We start from the raw sequence: 20,639 nt of genomic DNA on the forward strand, positions 1-20,639 counted from the left end.
TACTTGTTCTCAACTCGAGGGAAACGTCTATTTTATATGAATCATGTTAAATGTGACATTTTGTACTGGCTTTTTTTTGGTTAGTAATCCTCAATGTTTTAATTTCACATGTTTTATTACTTTCCCTTATAAAATATTTTAATGATTTTGTTAGTTGTTAAATGGAAGAATGTTATTTCTTTATTCTTATATGTTATTGTTAATTGAACTATTTAAAACATTGGGACCCTGGCCAGGGAGGGACAGGATCAGCCCACAGTCTGTACAATCATTCCCTGCACTACTGTTTGTTTTACATCCCTTTCGGTTTATTAGTTGGATAAGCAAGCTCAGAATGCCATCCCATAGGTTTAGAAATCTGCACTACACTCAAACTGACGTTCACCCAACCATTCATACGGTGTAAATAATGACATTGAACTTTATTCCCCTTGTCTGAATGTTCTGTTGATTTTATGGCCTTGCTGCTTAAACCAATGCAGAGATAGATCAGGGTAATTACATTGTGGCTTGAACACAACCTTAAGCAAATCTCTCAACAGAATAGGTTTGCAGATGAGCGGTTGTGGACATTTCCTAGCATTCTTGCCCACTATGCAAACCGAAGTTCAAAAAGGCACAGAAGCAAAAAGGGTAAATAAAAGGTTTACTTTTTTTTAAAATAAAAAAAACACAAATTATAAACCTTTTTATCTTTGAAATATATGTATACAGTATTTTTCCAAACATTTCTTTGCTTGAAATGAACTGATGGAATAGGCGATGGTTGTACTCACAGTGGGGTGGTTGAGGTATCAATGGTGGCTGTTGGGCTTGCTCCTGTTGCTCAGGTGGAGGCTGGGACTGGGCAGGGACAGAGGCATGGAGGACATCCATGCGGCAGGTAGGGCAGGTCTGCTGACGCTGAAACCATGAACGCAGGCAGCTGGAAAGAGATTTGGCAGTTACACATTTTATAACACAGGTCTGTTAAACATTTTTTTTTAAAAAGACAGACAGACATGAGCGACTTCACCCAATATACAAATCACCCATCCTTGCCTTCTTCCACTCACTGTTTTCTTCTTTGAAACATAAAAACCCCACTCTCACGCCAATCCCTGTAGTATTTTGCAACATCTCTTTTCTAAATTACTAGTTACTCTCACAAGGCTCTTGATTTTTTGCTCTTATGCTCATTGCTTACACATTTGCAACTTGGCAGAAGATGCCTTCTTTAATAAGGGTGGGGGAGGGAGTCTTCAACTACCCACAGCATGTACCTGCCCTCATACAACGGACTCAGTATTTGCCCAAGTCTACTATACAGTGGCCAATTATTCTCCGGTTTCACCATGCATCAATGCATTGATGGCGTTAGGACAGTTTTTCTAAATTCCACCCAAAGAGACTATAAAGCTATACCTTGGGCAATACGAAAACTACACTCTTAGCACAAGGCTGTACCATCTCAGCAGCCAGGCTCATCTTAGGAGGGAGAGAGGGCTGTACAGAGGTACAAACATGGCCCAAATGTAACACATTCACTGATGTATTGTATTGTAAACATAATAGTTTATTTTATATATACACAGGCAAAGAGAATGGTGAGTAAACCAAATCATAAATCACATTTAGAATAGCAGAATGCAGTTCAAGATGAGTAAAACCTAGTGTTACACATTTGGAATGACAGTATGCTATTTATTTTATTGAGCATTTGAAAGGCATTTTATAGTGCAGAATTGTGGTTCAAAGCGCCATAATCAAGGGGAGTAAAACCACATTAGTAGAATTTAAGAATTACAGTATGTAATCCAAGGTAAGCAGACCCTATTGATGGTAAACTATGTTACTTATTCAGTTTCAGGAATGATATAGTTAAAACAACAAGTTTATATGCGAGTACCTGGCCACTTACAAAGTTATTCTGTTTCAGGAATAGTAAAATTACACTACCAACCTAACAGGTAAGCACTATGCACCATGTGGAACGTATTCTTCTTTCAGGAATTCTACAATTACTCCCAAATTACTTTTTAGATCAGTGAGGCACAATTAAAAGATAAGCAATAACTTATAAATTACATTTTAGAATGGCAGTATGCCCTTCAAAGAAAAGTAAGAACTGGCAGTATGCTACTCAAGGCGAGTAAAACCCTATTGGTAGTACACGTTACACTTATTCAGTTTCAGCAATGACAGTGTTACCAACTAGGTTACTTTCTAGAATAGTGGAAAACAATTCTAAGGTAAGAAAATAACGGTTTACTTTTCAGAATGGCAGTAAGCAAAACACTTGTAACACTTGTAATTTAATCCATTTCAGAGATAATCAGTTACAACACTAACACATAGCAAGTAAGTAGCTTGTAATACCAGTTCTATTTTCTAGACCCAATGGAGCCTCAGCGGGCTACACAAAGGGTTTGCACCGAAGACAAAAATCAAACCAGGGTTCCCCCCGCTACCCACCCAGGACAGGACAGAATAATGATCAAGAAAGGAAAAGCGCACACAAAAAAAAAAATGGCAAAAAAATAAAGAAGCCACCATTCTAGATGACTGGTGACCCTTCTGTGCATTACTGCGGCTGGTTTGACAGCATGCAAATAATAATTGCACAAACATTGGTAGAACACGTCCACTGCCACCAGCCATAGATGGGACATCCGTTCTTTTCGCTTTGATTGATGACTGTTTGGAGGTAATGTAGGGAAAAACCGGGGGGTTTGAAAATGTAAATAACCTGACCCAGATTGCATTATAATGCTGAGTTGCGAATGCAAACTGCCATGTTTAACAAGTGCCTTATTGCCATTGTGCGGTGAGCCCTATGTTCCACTGTTCATGTTTTAACCTAGACAGCTTCATCGCCTAGTGTGTAGCAACGCTCACCGCCACAACTCTCACCTCCGGCACGTTTCCCTTTCGACATAAGTACGTTTTTTAGGCGGCCGCTTTCCTTGGCAAAGCAGCTATAGCAGACTCAAGTTGTCATATAGTAAGCAAGCTTGCCTACCTGAACCGTCGTAGTCATTTATATAGCAGCCTTTCCCCATTTATACAGCCTCAATGTGCTTTGTGGTTGGAATGCCCTCAGAGACCAAAGTCCAGGTATTGGGAAAACATTCTAAGAGTGGACTTCAAGATGCGTGTCTGCATTCTGCTGTGATTAGGTCTTAGGAGGCCTGGCTCCAGTAAGCAACCCAAAAGGTCAGGTACATGGGCGTGTGCTGTCGGTCGTCATAACAGAGTGATATTACAGGAGAGTCGATGCATGCCCAGCAAGACTGAATTTGTCGTAGGTTGTCGCTGTATACTAAAGGCAGAGGTGCTGAGGTACGGCGGGTTTCAGTGCAGAAAGCTAAGTGTGCAGCTAGACCAAATTTAACATAGCCATAGCTGCATTCTAGAGTGCATGGATGGAGAGCCCTGCTTGCAGCATGTGTCCACAGACGTGGTGCGTTTATACATACCATAAACTCGGATGGAGTTTATCTTCAAAGTCGCTTTGTCTGATTTTTCTGACCCGCCCAGTCTGCCAAGGTGATAAGTTGGTCGTTCAAGTGCATCTTCTGGTGTGGTTAGCATACTACCATTGGGAAGGACCTGGCTAGTGGTATTCTTCGAGTGCAATAGAAAAATTAAATAGACATTGCCACCAAAGACCAATGGTATCATTTCCCGTCCCCGAAAAATACAAACATCTAAGTGCATTGTGTTTTATGCCCCTAGGAGCATCTTCGTGCATCACCATTCCTACCCCCCCAAAAGCCATCTAAGTGCGTACCATGTCCTATACCCCAAGTTGACTGGCACACTTCATCCAGTGAAAAACCTATGAATTTATGTTCAGAGTGCTTGGGTAAGCCCCATGCTAATTAGGTAGGGTGGTCCAACTGAGTGCGTAACATGTCACACTGCAAATCAGACTAGGCACGCTACCGTTGCAACCTCTAGTGGTCTGTCTAATTGAACATTCTGTCTAGACACTTAAATGTCAACGCTCAAGGTACAATTAGATTTTTTTCTGGTGTCGTTCGGTAACTAGATTGCACCAGTTAGAGTGGGGGGAGTTAGTTAGGGGTGAAGGGGGGAGGGTGAATGCACCTGGGGTGGTCCAGGAGGTTGATGTATGATGGTCTGTGCGAGTGGAAAGGGAGCAGGTTTATCACGGTGTGCCGCTGCGAATGCTGCAGCATCCGCTGAAGTGTGAAATTGTTGGTGTTTTGTTGGGCCTGGGACAATAAAGGATAGCGTGGAAGAGGGATTCAAGAAGAGCAAGGAAAAAGCCAGGTTCTGAGGGCCTTTCTGGATGCGAGGTAGGTGTCAAAGAGGCAGATGTGGAGAGGAGCAAGTTCCAGATGGTGGGAGCTTGGCCGGAGAAGGAGGATCCACCCAGTCGGGTGCAATGATATTGGAGGATAACTAGGAAAAGCGCAGCACCGGATCTGAGGGTCGGTAGCGTGGCAGTTTATCTTGGAGGAATTCGGGATCAGTGTTGTGGATGGCACAGTGAGTAATGAGAAGGGCTTTAACCGTTTAAATGCCATGGGTATTTCCCCCCCAGTGCCAAGGCCTTTTTGGGCGATTTCGGTATGTGGCCATTCATTGGCTTGTAACTTTTTTGTTACATGAGATATCTCTGCCAAATTCGGCTCCTTTTTTCCCCACATGTAGGCGGTCGTAACGCCACCCAGGAATCCTAGGTTGCTGTAGTTAAGGGGCGGGGGGAGAAACTAAGCAAAAAGGGCGACAATTGTGTGTTTTTTCAAAAAATGCCAATAAAATGATGTAGAAAGAAGCCTGTGGTATTTTCCTTATAAGAGCTAGGAACAAATGGTTTGCAGTGCTGAATTCACCAATTTCCTGGGTTTCAAGAACAGGTTGAGTGGAAACGAAAAGAAATTATTTTGATGTGGTTATCAACTGTTTTGTGAGAGGTAGGCGATTTTGGCCATTTTTGCCAATTGGACATGCATGGACGGAATGGAAGAAAAGGGTAGGAAAGCCGAATTGGAGGACAAAGGCATATATTTCTGAAAAGTAGACAAAATTCCAAGTTTGGGAAGGGGTGATTTGCGTAGGTCGGGCAACAACTAAGTAGGGGAAAATGCCATAGATTGGGGGAAAAGCGGGAAAATGACCGGAAAAAAAAAAGGTATGTGGTGGACATGGTTGGCTTGGTACGGCAATGGCTTCTATGAATTTTGAGAAAAGCAATGCTCCGCTACATTCCCTCGACTCTTGCAGTTAGGAAAGCACACATTTTTTGTAGTGTTTTACAAAACAAGCAACACCACAAGCCAAACACTGAGCCATGGTGGTACACAGGAGTTTTATGCTTACGGCCTGAACAGAAGCACTTAGCATGTGTAAATCAGGAAAACCAATGTGCTGAGGAACTGCAAGCATACTTTTTTTTGAAAGAGTACAGGCAGACCTTTTCAAGGGTAGGTGACTTGTGCAGGTTACAAAGGTGTATGGTGGCTAAAGCAGCGACTAAATGTAGGGCACATTTGCGAAATGAAAGGGTTGTGTGACAAAGGGCACCAGCAAATGGGTCAAAACGTTATGAAAACCACACAACCACAACAAATGTTATACCTTCCCGCATTCCCACAGGTGTCCAATGAAAACAGTACCTCACATGTGTGGGTGCACCTACCTGGGCGCCAAGGCGAAAGCCTAAAAAACACAGGTAACCCCAAGTCTGTTTTGACACCTGAATTTTACACTTTCTCCAGACAAGCACACCATACAGATATGGGCCTCGGGTGTCCAAGCCACCAAGGGAAACAGGGAACCCCATGCATTTCCGAAAAGAGGACACCCGTGGGAATCTGCAGAGGTATGATTTGGCAAATCGGCCAAGAATGTATTACCCAGACACCCCTGCAAAGTCCGAAATGTGGGGAAAAAAATGCATTTTCCGCACATTTCACCCAGCTCACCCATCGAAACACGCCCCCAACAACACATGGCCTACCGTCACGCGTTCCCACAGGTGTCCTGATGAAAACGGTACCTCACATGTGTGGGTGCACACATGTGAGGTACCTACGACCTATGCAAATGGCCCCCTCGCCTCACCCCAAACGGCTGCGTGAGGTACACCCTTCTCCATTTGGGATGGGGGGGGGAAGAGGGCCACCAAAAATGTGTGGGACAAGCTCCCGGTGGGTGCGGAAGTAAGGTCTGGGCACCCTGGGGCCAGATTGGCACACCAATGTGCCCCTCTGCGCCAAGGCAAGTTTCGTAAACAAAGAAAAAATGGAAAATGGTACACTACACTTTAGGGCGGGCTGAGGGGCACCCTACACCGCCAGGTAATTTTCTTATGTAATAGGGGTGACCCTCTACCCCCCCACACCTAATGCAGGGGGGGGGGCATCTCATTCAGCCCTCCCTGGTGTCAGATGCCCCTTCCTAGGAGCAGATATCTGCCCCCAGGGAGGCAGACAAGGGGTGTCCCCATTTTCCCTTGGGGTGAGGGGGGAGAGGGCTACCCCCCTTTCCGTAAAATAAATCCCTGGTGGCTAGTGCCCCCCCCCCCCCCACTCCCACCCAAAACTCCCTTTTGTTTATTTTGTTTGTTTTTTTCTTTTTATTTTGCCCCCATCACTGGGGGCAGATCAGCCATCTGCCCCCAGGGGAGGCCTAACCTGCAGGCCCCATCCTTTGGGGGGCCTGCACCCTTATTCCTGGTGCCCCTCCCTCCAACTGGATGGTGGGGCCACCTCATGTACACCTGCCTGGGGGCATAAATCTGCCCCCAGGGAGGGCTACAAGGGGTGGCCCCCACTTTCCACTTGGTGGGGGTGGGCCACCACCCTTTTAGGGGGGCAAAAAAATCCCTGGAGTCTAGGGCCCTCCCCCCACCCCCCCTTCCCAGTTGATTTAGTATTTTTATTTTTCCCCCTTCCCTGGGGGCAGATCAGCGATCTGCCCCCAGGGTCCAGCACATATGTGCCCCCATGCTTTGGGGGCCGGGGGGGGGGGAAGAGGGCTGCTTACTGTAAGCAGCCCCCCTGCCCCCCCACGTCACAAGCGTGTCCCTGGTGGTGCAGTGGGCATTGCTGGGCACGGATCGAGCGCTCTGCGCGCCCAGCAATGCTGTCACACAGGGTGTCGGAAAGGGGAGAATCTCCCCTTTCCAACGACACCATTGCCAAAAAAATCCCTGGTGGCTAGGGCCCCCAAACCCCCTTCCCATCACTTTTTTTTCCATTTAAAAAAAATATATGCCCCTACCCCTGGGGGCAGATGGTCACCTGTTTGCCCCCAGGGGTCTTTATATATGTGCCCGCATGCTTTGGGGGACGGGGGGGGAGAAGGGCTGCTTACTGTAAGTGAAAGTGAAGATAATCCAGCTCCCTCGCAGTGAGGGGGGGACCTTCCCATCACATAGCCCGGGGGTTGGATTACAGTTTTGAGCGATCCCTGCTTTCCAGGGATCGCTCAAAACAAGGTGCCAAAAAGGACGAGCTATCTCGTCCTTGGCACTACAGAGGTAATGTCAAAGACGAGATACCTCGTCCTTGGCACTTAAGGGGTTAAAGGTAGTCAGTTGACCAATGGGAAGCCAGTGTAGGACTCAATGTGGGGCCAGGGCGTTATGGATTCTTTAGCGTTTCCCAAGTTGGAACGCTGGTGCGCCTAGATAAAGGCAGTCTGCATAGTCTAAGCGGGAGAGGATGGCACAGATTCGTGTGGGTAGGTGAGGTATGTGAAGATAGGCCCAAGGATGCGTAGGTGGATAAAACAGGTTGATGTGTTGGGAGAGGGATAGAGTCCAGTGTGCATCTGAGGGTTTTCACCAAACTAGAGGTTGCCGGGAGGGGGCCTAGAGACTCAGGCCAGGGGATAGGTTGGGGAAGGAGAGCGCTTTTACAACAAACTAGGATTTTTTGTTTTTCCAGTCACGGATGAGGTGGTTGCTCGTCATCCAATATCCGAGAGGCATATAACCCCAATACGGGTTAAGCTTCCTGAATCCTTGTCCCGTTAATACTTTGTTAGTATACTGTCTATATGTTGCGCCCTGATGCCTGCAGGCTTTGGCACATCATTACAAATATATAAATGATGAATGATCCGGACGGGTGGTGCCTGGCGATTTTGGGATTTTGAATATGATCTGGGTATCATATTCGAAGTTGTAGCAGACGAGATTGTGTGAGAGGATGAGTGTAGGCAGTGGGCTGTAATGGCTATTGAAGAGGGGAGATAGGGATGCTCCCTGCAGAACCCCTTTCGGCACTGGGCGAGATGTGGAGGTGAAAGGGTGGAGGAGCATGATTTGCAAGTGATTAGAGTTGGAGGAGATACATGTGAGAGCAGTGCCCTTGATTTCTAAGGAGTGTTCGCCTGTCTAGGAGTATGGTGTGGTCAATAGTATTGAATGCAGCAGAGAGGTCACGAAGAATGAGCGCGGTGCATCCTTCCGCGTCTGCTGTTTTTTAGGTAGTCCTAAACAGACACCAGGCAGGTCTCCGTTCCTCTGAGGGTACTGAAGCCGGAATGGGCAGGGTCAAGAAAGTTGTTGGCTTCAATAAAGTGGCAGAGCTGCTTGTACGCTGTGCAGTCCATTAGTTTTGCTATGAAACAGGTGTTGGAAATTAACAGTAGCTCTGGGAAATAAGAGGGTTGAGCGTTTGTTTTTTGAGGAGGGGTTTGATATAAGAGGCTTTGAAGGCTTCTGGAAAAGGTTCCCGATGTGAGGGATTGGTTAAGGATTGAGCGTGCAATACTGCCTGTACAGGTTAATGTTAGGATGTTTGTGTGGGCGGGCCTGTAGGAATTGTAGTAGTAGTTTACCTTGCATTAATTACTGCATCAATATATGTCTTCCACCTCATTGTATTGTCCTGAGCGTGAGAACACAGCAATCTATGTGATTACGGCAACCCCCAGAAGTCAGATGGGCAAAAATGCCGATTTTTTTCAACCCCCTTTACACCACATACATATGCGGAGGGAAACCTCATGCAGACCCCCATACTTGTATTATATCCCATACCCCCCACACATATATATGTGGTTATTGCAGCAGACCACTGTCACATGGGTCACCTTTGACCTAAAATGGTTGCTGTACTTTTTTTTAGCCAACTCTTGATGCCTTGTACTTACTTGAGCCTTCTTCTACCCAACTGGGTGAGGGAGGTTCTGCTAGGTCTTTTGTCTATGGCAGGCTTCCTTGCGAAAGCCCGCCTATGTTCCCTGCGCGCCTGAAAGGACAGGAAGTGGTGGAGGTGACCAAACTCCCCATGTCTTTGTCCTGCAGCATGTCTGACTGGATCCAGCTCGAACTGGGAGGCTGGCTGTCTTTTTGGACAGGCAAGCCCCCAGATTTGCATGAAGGATTGAATGGCGATTGGTGAATCCCGATGGTTTCCCTGCATAAAAGGTGAGGGTCCTGGAGCAGAAGGGAGAGTCAACCAATGGAAATAATAAACCCAAGGACACCTGCAGCCATTTTCAGCGACCGCCAGAACCGACTGAGTGACCACTGCAGCTCCAGCCCTCTCCTCTGATCAACAGGGAAGATCCAGAATGGAGGACTTCCTCCCATGGACTGGCAGGCCTAGGCAGTCTCGTGACCACCTGCATTTTGAGCTGTCCCTTGAAGAGCTGCAACTGTCCTGTGCTGCAATTCCCCAATACCGTGTGACCTGGATCATTTTGCAGTGCATCGTCTCCTGAAGCGCAGTTTCGGCTGGGACTTCATAGGAATCCTTCTGTGCCCATAGTGACTCTTAACCAAGATGGAGACCAAGAAACAGCGAGAAGTCTGCCGTGTGACAACCGTCGCTGAACTGAAGCCTGTGTCGAGTCCCAATGAATCAGTATCGTTAAGATAGTCTGCTGTGCGTCCCATCTGAAGAAGCCGACTGTCTGCTCCCGCCAAAAGTTCTTTCTTCAGCCTCTAGGCAAAGAATTCGAACAGTAGCTGCTGTCGCCTCACCTTGGGGACCTGCCCGTCACATCGTTCTTCAGCAGAAAATGTATTGTCCTGCTTATAGGTTCATACGTGGGTGCTTGCTTGATGAATCGGACTCTTCCTGAGACACATTTGGGTGGACAACCCAATAGTGTTCTCTCAGGCCTAAAGACGTCGGTCCTTTGGGCTAAAATCCTCCACGGGGTCTGCCCGACCTCCCTGGACCTTCTTTTAACTAAACATTTTACTTACTTGGAAACGTGAATACTCCTGCTAAATTTTACTTTGACAAAGTCTGCCTTCCTTCATTCTTCTACACATTGGCCTTAGTCTCCAAGTGCCCCAACCGACTGAAACTCATCACCAGATAGGGCTGGACTTTCAAAAGTGTAGGCTCCTAAAAGTTAATTATCAGTAACCTTGTGTTACATTAAATGTTGGTTAAAGAATTGATTTGCTAACTCAGACTACTTACCTGCATATCATCTAAGAATCTACTATTGCACTGAATAATGCTTAGCAAATGCCACTTACTGGTAACTAGTATTGTGTTAGGGACCTTAGCGTTTATACTATCTATTTTTAAAAAAATAGAACTACAGTGTGTAAGTGTATTTTTGACTATTGGTGTGTCCTGAGGTCTGTGTACTTACCTACAGCCCTTCTCCCTCCTAGACTAAGCCTGGCTGCTCGACCATAGCAACCAAACCTTTCGGGTAGTTCAGGCCAAACCTAAGAGTTGGAGCCCTGTACTCCAAAAAAATGAGTCTTCTACAGTTCTACCATAGGTGGACTTAAATTAAACTCCCTAACACTGAGACACTATCCATATTGCACTGCAACATTGATTCCGTCTCCAGTCCAAAGCACCGTCTCCACTGAAATGTATGTGTATCTTCCAGTATATAACCCAGCACATTGAGTAGAGTGGAGGATGCTTGCGATAAGTCTCAACTGCCGTTGGTTTGCTATCCTGTGGCTCTGCTATTGCTAATAAAACCGTTCACCAATCCACCGGAAAATTAACCTTACTCACAGTAGTGACTAGAGTACTCCTAGTCCATAGTCACCTTTCCTCCATCCTTGTGGGGGTCCCCCAACATGGAGAAGGTGCTGGAAAAATTGAGCTGCCCCTTTAAATTTAGTATAGGGTGCAAGAGTGGCCTCAGACGTGGTAACGCCCGCGCGCTTCTGTACCCGTTGAACAGATTGGACGCTTAGATATCTGGCTACTCTTAGCATATATTAGCCCTTGGCATCTTAGCGGGGGAAGGCGGTGTGATGTATGGAGGAAAGGGGACTACGAGTACTCTAGTCACTAAAGTGAGTAACTTTACCCATACGTGCCGATTCCTTTCCTCCACACTTGTGGGTGATTCCACCGAGCAAGAACATAGGGTGAAGCTGTGATAACCTTTTTGCTTCATCCAAGATATGATGCAGGTTATTTAGAACTGCCTGACCAAACTCTGCATTGTGTCTGGAGCTGGTGTCCAGTGAATAGTGCTAACAGAAGACAGAGTGGTCCAAGTAGCCGCATTGCTGATGGCATCCCCAAAAGAATGCCTCTGAAACATGACGGCCGCGGCCTTGGCTCTGACTGCAGGGCATGAATCCCCTCAAGAACAGGTTTACCCATAGCTGTGTATGCCTCCGGAATTGCCTGAACCACCCAACGGGCGATGGAGGCCTTGGAAGCCTGAGAGCTGGGGGAGGAGCCCCGAAAGTCACAAACAATGCAACAGACTTCCTGAAGTATTTCGTCCAAGATAGATCAAACTTTAGGACCCTCTTGAGGTCCAAGGAATGTAGGACCCTCTGCCTCTGACTGCAGGTTGAGGAAGAACACAGGCAGGCAAATCTCTCGATTCAGATGAAATGGCGAGACCACCTTGGGCAAGAAGGTTGGGGGAGTGCGTAAAATGACCTTGTTGTGAAACGTGGTGAAGGGCTGACACGAAGACAATGTCTGCAGCTCACCAACACTGCACGCAGAGCTGAGAGCCACTAGTAAATCTGTCCTTCGTGTCACCAAGCTAATGTCCACAGAGGCCATGGGCTCGAAAGGCTTGCGTTGCAAGGCTGCAAGAACCACATGGAGGCCCCAAACTGGTGTGTGGCCTAGGCACCGGAGGAAAAAACCTAGACAACCCCTTAAGGTGGGCCTTAACCACCAGGTTAGCTGCCGAAAACACAGGCTCGGGGAATTCTTGTAAGCCCCCAATGGCCGCCAAATAAGGAACAAGTTACTTACCTGTAACTGTTGTTCTCCAGCATGGGTCTGGCATGGATTCACATGCTCATGAATATTCCCCGTCGTCAGGCTGGGAATCCTCGGTAAAGAAAAAACCAGTATCAGTTTCGTTTCTGATCTGTCTTTCGTAGTAATAACCAATCACTGGTCTCTGCGTCATACTGACCACAGCCAATGACTGCCCTCTACCTAAGCACCGCCTCTGGCAGCCATCTTCAGATTTGGAAGCACGTGAAGTGGCAGTATGACCAAGTGAAGAGCCGCAGAGGGGTAGGCGGGAGGGTTCGCACGTGAATCCATGCCAGACCCATGCTGGAGAACAACAGTTACAGGTAAGTAACTTGTTCCTTCTCCAGCATGGGGTCTGGCATGGATTCACATGCTCATGAATAAAGAATACATAGCAGTACACACATGCACAACCACGGGAGGTGGCAAAGGCTCAACATTAAGCATCACATCAACTCAACATTAAGCATCTTACCTCCTCACCAGGCTCACCTCAGGCGAACAGGTTGCGCAGCACTGCTTGGCCGACCCTGGAATCCCGGTCGACGCAGTAGAATTTCGTGAAGGTGTGCGTCGACCTCCACGTAGCAGCCCTGCATATGTCCAGCAGGGGCACACCAGATAGGAACGCCGTGGTAGCTGCGATCGCTCTGGTGGAATGGGCTCTCGGACGGCCAGGCAGCGGTCGGTTTGCCAACCGGTGACAGCACATGATACAGCCGGAGAGCCATCTGGAGATGGAAGCCTTCGAGAGAGCCTTCCCCTGATTGACAGGTCCAAAGTTCACAAAGAGTTGTGACGTCTTCCGAAAACCCTTCGTGCGGTCCACGTAGAACTTCAGCGCTCTAGCTACATCCAGCGAGTGCAAAGTCCTCTCAGCCGGCGACGAAGGCGACGGGAAGAACACAGGTAACACCAAGGGTTCGTTGAGATGGAAGTCCGACGGTACCTTGGGCATGAAGGAGGGGTGCGTCCTGAGCACTACCCTCGTGTCGTGGAAAGTCAAGTACGGGGCCTTGCAGGAAAGGGCCTGGATCTCTCCCACTCGTCGTGCGGAGGTGATGGCCACAAGAAAAGCTGTTTCCACGATAGAAACTTCAACGGGGCCGAGTGCAGAGGCTCGAACGGAGGTCCCATGAGCTTGGTCAGCACCACGTTGAGCTCCCACGCCGGGGCCGGAGCCTTCACCGGCGGGAACGATCTGAACAGTCCCTTCATGAACTCTTTCACCAGACGATGAGACCACAAGGACGTCCGCCCCGTGGTTCTGGTGTATCGGGAGATCGCAGCAAGATGAATCTTGATGGACGCGTGTGCCAGACCAGCTTTGGCCAGCGTCAGCAGGTACGGCAGTACTTGGGGAGCCGTAATCCGTAGAGGGTTAATCTTCTGTGCGTAGCACCAGACAGAGAACCTCTTCCATTTGTGTCCGTAGCATTTAAGAGTCGAGGACGCCCTGGCCTTTGCAAGAACCTCTCTGCAATCGGCCGGTATGTCGTATCCTCCAAACTCTAGCGCTGCAGGAGCCAGGCCTGCAAGTTCAGCGACTTCGGGTCGTGGTGGAGGATGGCGCCTCCTTCCCTGGAGAGTAGATCCGCGTCCGCCGGCAGCTTGATCGGCGGGGACGCTGACAAGTCCAGAAGGTCCGGGAACCATATCTGCCTCGGCCACGCAGGTGCGACGAGGATCATCCTGCACCGTGACCTCTTGAGCTGGTTGACGAGCCGGATTAGCAGAGGCAAGGGAGGGAACGCGTAGAGGAACAGGCCCTCCCAGGGGAACGAGAAAGCATCGCCCATGCTCCTCGTCTGGGGAAACCTGCTGGCGAACCTCCGGCACTTGGTGTTCGTCGCCGTCGCAAACAGGTCGATCTGGGGTGTGCCCCACCGTCGGAAGAGGCGATCCACCAGGTCCTGCCGTAGTTCCCACTCGTGGCACGAGCGCAGCTCCCTGCTGAGTGAGTCGGCGATGGTGTTTTTTATCCCTGCCAGATGAAACGGCACCAGAAAAATCCCTTGGGCGATGGCCCAATGCCACAGGTCCTGCGCCTCCTTGGACAGCGCTGGGGACCTGGTTCCGCCCTGTTTCCTGATGTAAAACATGGTGGTGGTGTTGTCGGTGAAGATCCTCACCACCTTGCCCTTGAGGGACGGAAGGAAGGACCTGAGGGCCCAAAACACTGCACGGAGCTCCAGGACGTTGATATGCAGGGACTTCTCCGTCGGGAGCCAGAGTCCCCTTGCGTGCAGATTTTCGGTGTGCGCTCCCCACCCTTCCAGGGAGGCATCCGTGGTCACAGTCTCCTGGTGGGCTGGGGTCTGGAAGTCCATGCCCGCCGTCAGATGCGCGCGGGTGCCCCACCACCGTATCGCTCGTCGGAAACTCTCGTCGAGCTTGATCCTTTCCTCGAAGCTGCCCGTCGTCTGGATCCAGCGCGCATCCAGGAATTCTTGCAACGGGCGCATCCGGAGCCTGCACATGGGAATGAGGTAGATGCAGGAAGACATCATCCCGAGGAGGGACTTGATGGACCTCACTTTGGCCGCGTCGCCCACCAACATCCGCTGCACCTTGCCCAAGATGGTCCTGGTCCTCTCCTCCGACGGGGAGGCCAGAAGGGACACTGTGTCGAGCCTCGCTCCCAGAAACAGTGCGACTTGCGCGGGCACCAGGTGGGATTTGGCGTAGTTCACGGAGAATCCCAGGTCCGTGAGGAGTTGGACGGCTCTTGCCGTGTGGACCACGGCGAGCTCCCTTGTCTTGGCGCGGATGAGCCAGTCGTCCAGGTAGGGGTAGACGTGAAACCCCTCGCGGCGCAGCTGCGCCGCCACCGGTGCGAGGCACTTGGTGAATACCCTGGGTGCCGACCGTAGTCCGAAGGGAAGGGCTTTGAACTGGTAATGACGCCCTTGGACCACGAATCTGAGGAATTTTCGGTGCCCCTTTAGGATGGGAATGTGGAAGTAGGCATCCTCCAAATCCAACGACGATAGGAAGTCTCCTTCCTCCAGCTGACCCAGGACGTGCTGGAGGGTGACCATCCGGAACTTCTGCGCCTTGATGAACTTGTTCAGACGTTGCAGGTCTAGGATGGGGCGCCATCCTCCCGTCTTCTTCTTCACGAGGAAGTATCGCGAGTAGACTCAGGAGCCCCGAAGCCTCTTTGGGACGAGTTCGATGGCGCCCTTTCTGAGCATCGCCTTTACCTCCAGGAGAAGTTGAGGGACGTGAAGTTCTTTCCTGGCCACGGGGGGGACGCGCGGGCACCTTCTTTGAAACTCGAGCGCGTGGCCCCGGGCCAGGGCGTCCAGCACCCAACGGTCGGTGGAGATGGACTCCCACACGCTGACGAAGCCCGCCAGCCGGCCTCCCACCGGGGTGCTTCGGTGGGGGCCCGACCCCACGGCCGGTTCAATCCTGCTTGGACGCGGCCTTGCCGCCTTGACCTCCTTGGCGACGACGGCGGGGTCCGCTAGACTTGCCTCGTCCTCTGTAGGCCTCTTGCGACGACGAGCGGGCCGCTTGACGGTAGGAAGCGAAACCGCCGCCGGAAATTTTGGAGGCGCCCTTGCCTCCGCCGCTCCGAAAGGGCGTTCGTCGTTGCTGCAGGACTCCAAGGGCCCGGGCCGTCTCAGTATCCGCCTTGATGGCCTGAAGGGAATCGTCCACAGTCTTCCCAAACAGGTTGTTCCCGTCGAAGGGCATGTCCAGGACTCTGGTCTGGACGTCCTGCCGAAAGTCCGTAGCTTTGAGCCATCCACGACGTCGAAGGCAAACGCCGTTGCCCAGCTGGCGGAACCCAGTGTCGGCGATGTCCGTCGCCACGGTGATGGCGTGGTCCGACGCCACCTCACCTTCCTGCAGGATCTCAAGGGCCTCCGCGCTCTTGTCGTCCGGCAGAAAATCCAGCAGGGGAGCTATCTTGTACCAGAGCTCCCTGTCGTAGCGGGCCACGATAGCCAAGGCGTTGGCCGCTTTAATCGTCGTCGCTGCCGACGAGATGACTCTACGTCCCATAGCATCCAATTTCTTTCCCTCGCCGTCCGGCGGGGAAGTCGATGTGGAGGCCGCACCCCCCCCCGCTTTCTTCCTGGCTGCCGCGGAGACGACGGAGTCCGGGGTAGGCTGCGCCCGGAGGCATAGGGGGGCCGTGTCCGGGACCTGGTACTTTTTCTCGTACCGGTCTCTTCTAGCTGGCGTCGTGGAAGGGTTCTTGAGGAGGGAAAGGCCCTCATCCCAAATGTCGTCCAACAGAGGCACTGCGAGGACCGTCTTCCTCTTGGCCTCGCGCCGCTGATAAAGGAAGCCTTCCTTTTTCTTCTCCTCAGGGCAGAGTTGGAAAAGCTCGGAAGCCCTGGAGATCATGGAGTGGAAAGATCCGATCTCGTCGGGCGGAGAAGCCCTGGTGGGAGGCGACGACGGAAAATCCTCGTCGTATGCCTCGTCGTCCGTACCCGCCGCTGCCGTGTCAGTCCCCGTATCATCCCCTCGGGTGGACGGGGAGGAGGGCTGGACGGGGCGCGACGGTTGAAAAGGAGGTGGTGGATGGATCCTTCTTTTCTTGGTAGGGGGAACACCAGAAGGTCCCGGTTCTGGATCCCCCGACGGGAGAGGTTCCTCCGTCGGTAACGGTAGCCTCGTCCTTATCTCGGAGCATAAGGACTGTATGGCCAACAAAATGGCCGCCGAGTTGTCTTGCGGCGCTGGCAGAGGGGAATCCGACGGGCGAGCAGGGGCCCCGTCGGTATCCTCGACGATGTCGCCGTCGTCACCTGCGACGGGGTCCATTCCGACGGGCTGGCCTTCTTCCACGCCTAGGCCGTGGCTTAAGACCTCGATCAGCTCCTCTTCTGAGGTTGAGGCCGAATCTACGACGACGCCCTGCCCCCCCCTTCTTCCCCACGGAGGGTTTCACGGGGGTCCTATCGATGGGCACAAATGAAGACTCCCTCCGAGGAGGCAGGGAGATTCTGGGCCCTGAGGTCGCCACCACTGGTGCAGCCACCACAGGCTGAGCCAGGGCCGCCGCGACCGTTTCGATAGAGGGCTTGGTCGGATGGATCAAGGCCTTCACCACCTTAGGTGCGCTCACCGCCTTATCCTTGAGGGAGGGGGCACTGCCACGCTCCTCCTCTGCCTTAGAGCTCGACCGGGGCCTCTCCAGGAGCTTCGCCGGGTGCTCGGCCTTCCTCTTACCCGACCCAGAGCGTTGGCTCGTGGTTGATGGTGCCGGGGAGGGTGCGCCCTGCCTGGCGCCCGTAGAGCCCGACCGTTCGGCGCTCCCGGTGCCAGCGGACTCGCGGTGCTTGGCCTTATGTTGGGCCCCCGTCGCCGGGGCGCCCTCAAAGGTCTTAGAAGACCGTTCGGATTTCTTCTTCTTCTCGCCAGACGGGCTCTTACCCTCCAGCCAGTTGGCGAGACGTTGACGGCGGTCCTTCATGGTCCGTTCCGACATGTTGCCACAAAACGCACAGTCCTTCTCCACGTGCGTCTTGTCCTCATGAAGGCAGTAAAGGCAGAAAGAGTGTTCGTCCTCCTTGAAGACGTTCTGCAGCTGGCATCCAGGGCAGACCCTGAACAGCTTTCCGGGCGTCGAGCTTCCCTTCTCCTGGGCCATCTCCGAGACCGGGCCTGAGAAGCTTCTGGAGTCCTCCGAAGTGTAGCTCGACGAATCTTCACCCTTGAGGGGCACAGATGAATCCGACACGGGTCCCCGTTGATCGGATGTAGGATCGGTGGAGCTTGAGGCTCTTTTGACCGAAAGAATCGAAGTTTTTTTGTGAAAAAGCGCGAAAAATAGCACTAACGCTCGAGAGCAATAGCACGAGGATCCCAACACATGAACGTGCGGTAAAAATCTGAAGATGGCTGCCAGAGGCGGTGCTTAGGTAGAGGGCAGTCATTGGCTGTGGTCAGTATGACGCAGAGACCAGTGATTGGTTATTACTACGAAAGACAGATCAGAAACGAAACTGATACTGGTTTTTTCTTTACCGAGGATTCCCAGCCTGACGACGGGGAATATTCATGAGCATGTGAATCCATGCCAGACCCCATGCTGGAGAAATGTGGCAAGTATCCACCTGTGCTCCAGAGCGAGCCAGGTGTGCTGAAATGGCTAGTACGTCATCCAGAGGACAGGTGACAGGGTCAAGGCACTTGTCACAAGCCCAATGGCATAACCTAGTCCATTTGTTCTTATACTGGGACCGCATCCAGGGCCTCCGGGCCTACTGAATGATGTTCCAGCTGTCATCCAAGAATTGAGCATGCTGAAGCATCGGCTGGTAAGGAACCAGGCTGCCAGTGCCAACTTGGCCTGGTCTGGATATTACACTGCCCCGCTCTGCTACTTCAGGAAGCCACTGCTGGGGATCGGAAGGTAAACGGGACCCTGGCAGCACAAATGCTGCAGATCCGAAAACCAGGGCCTCGAAGGCCAGTGGTGGGGGGGTAACCAGGATGAAGCTGCAACCCACCAAAGCCTGGAACTTGTATAGGGTCCATTGGAGCAGAGGTGGTGGGCGGGAACGTATAACACCTGCGGCCGTGCCAACAGATCTGGAAGTTGTTGCCCAGTGACCCCTGACCTGCCCATGAAGCAAACTGGGGGCACTTGGCATTCAAGGAAGAAGCAAACAAGTCCAAATCCGCAAACCCCCCCAACGCTGGAACAGGGGCAACAAGGAGTCTGTGTACAACTCCCACTCGTAGGAGTTGAACGCCAGGCGGCTCACTTGTTCCGCTACTGCATTTTTGTCCCCCAGAAGGTGGACTGCAGAAATACAAACCCCTTCCGTCGCGGCCCATTCACAGATCAATACTGCCTTCCGACAGAGAAGGGAGGGGGGGTGGGTGTAACAGGTTGCCACCCTGCTTGTTCAGGTAAAACATCGTAGTAGCGTGGACCATCCTGACCAGAAAAGATCTGTCCCTGATGAGGCAGAAACACCTTGAGGGCCAGGCCCACTGCCCGGAGCAGACTGATATGCAGGAGGGCTTCCGTACTGGACCATGCGCCATGAATCACATAGCCCTCCAGAGTAACCCCTCCCCCCAGTCGGGAAGGGAGGAGTCTGTCACCACTAGGGTAGGTTCCAGCCGGGTGAAGGGGGCTCCCACTGAAACACTGCCATCCATCAGCAGAGATTGGGCAGTTGGAGAAGTGGTATTGGGATCCTGTCCTATTGAAACCCGGTCTCCTGATCACAATTGGCCACCAGGTGGAGCTGGAGAAACCTCATCTTGAGGCGAGCCTGCTGTACATTGAGCACACAGGAGGCCATCAGGCCCAGAAGGTGCTGAAACTACCATGCCGTGGTGGTCGAGTTGGCCAGAAAATGCACCACTGCCTTGAGGGGGGGAGGGGGGGGGAGATCAGGCGCCTCTAGGGCGTGTGGAACATCCGCTGAATGGCCATGTTCCAACACACCCCTAGGAAGCCCAGTAACCTGGGATGGGCACAACTGTGACTTCTTCAGGTTGAGGGAGAACCCCAGCTGATGAAAGATATCCGCCAGTCTCTGGCTGGAGCGCACCTCCCCATCAGGTGACCCCACCCTCACCAGCCAGTCATCCAAATAATGGTATAGATGATGGCTCCATCAACTACGTGAAGACACAAGGGTCCGAGTTCAGGCCGAAGGGCGGCACCTTGTACTGAAAATGGTACGACAATTGTGAACCGAAGAAACTTCTGATGCGGTTGGTAGATAGGCACATGCAGGTATACATCCTTGAGGTCCAGGGAACACATCAAGTCACACAGAGACTCGGCTATGTGCCTGAGAGTAATCATTTTGAAGCGTTCTAGCAGTAAAGATATTCAGAAATGACAGGTCTAGGACAACCCTCAGGCCAGCCTGCTTGTTCTTGGGTACTGCAAACATTCTGGAATTGTACCCGGAGCCCCTGTCTGAAAGAGGAACCAGTTCTATCGGCTTCATCTCCAAGATTGAAAGGACCTCTCATAAAAGATCTGGGGACCCGATCTGACGAAGAGGAGGAGAGGATGGTAGAGGGAAAGGAAGAAGAAGACTGAATCCTGTGGAGACTACTGATAGGATCCACACATTGCTGAAAAGACTCTTCCAGGAGTCCTGGAAATGAGCCAAAAGGTCCCCCCCACAGGTGAGCTGTGTTCCCTGACCTTGAGGTCACTGCTTCTTGGCATCAGAGGAGGGGGAGCGGAAACACCTGCGCAAATTCCTCTGCTGCTTCCTCCTGCTGTCGCTGGGCGACCAGTTAGGCCTCTGTGTACCGCGGCCCTAAAACCCCTTGAAGCTGGACAAAGGGGAAGGTTTGAACTCGGTCCTGCCCTGAGGGAAGAATTTCTGTCCTGGTTTTGTCAGGATGGCCAAGGACGTGGCGGTTTGAGTGGAGGTTTTCTTCTTTGTCATCCGTTGCTGAATGAAAAAGGTTCATGCCCTCGAAGGGCAGATGCAGGAT

The 20,639-nt window shown here is 51.4% G+C and overlaps 1 protein-coding gene across 1 annotated transcript in view; it reads right to left on the reverse strand.

The window, feature by feature from the left end:
- The window catches only part of SYVN1 (synoviolin 1), an 890,352-nt gene that overhangs the window by 310,505 nt on the left and 559,208 nt on the right, over positions 1–20,639 (reverse strand). Inside the window, exon 11 of the mRNA XM_069644965.1 lies at positions 777–925. Within this exon, the coding sequence (XP_069501066.1) occupies positions 777–925 (149 nt within the window). The remainder of the gene's footprint in view (positions 1–776; positions 926–20,639) is intronic.

Source organism: Ambystoma mexicanum, chromosome 2p (genome assembly GCF_040938575.1).
Source record: "Ambystoma mexicanum isolate Mex_15411 chromosome 2p, UKY_AmexF1_1, whole genome shotgun sequence".
NCBI classification, from domain to species: Eukaryota; Metazoa; Chordata; class Amphibia; order Caudata; family Ambystomatidae; genus Ambystoma; species Ambystoma mexicanum.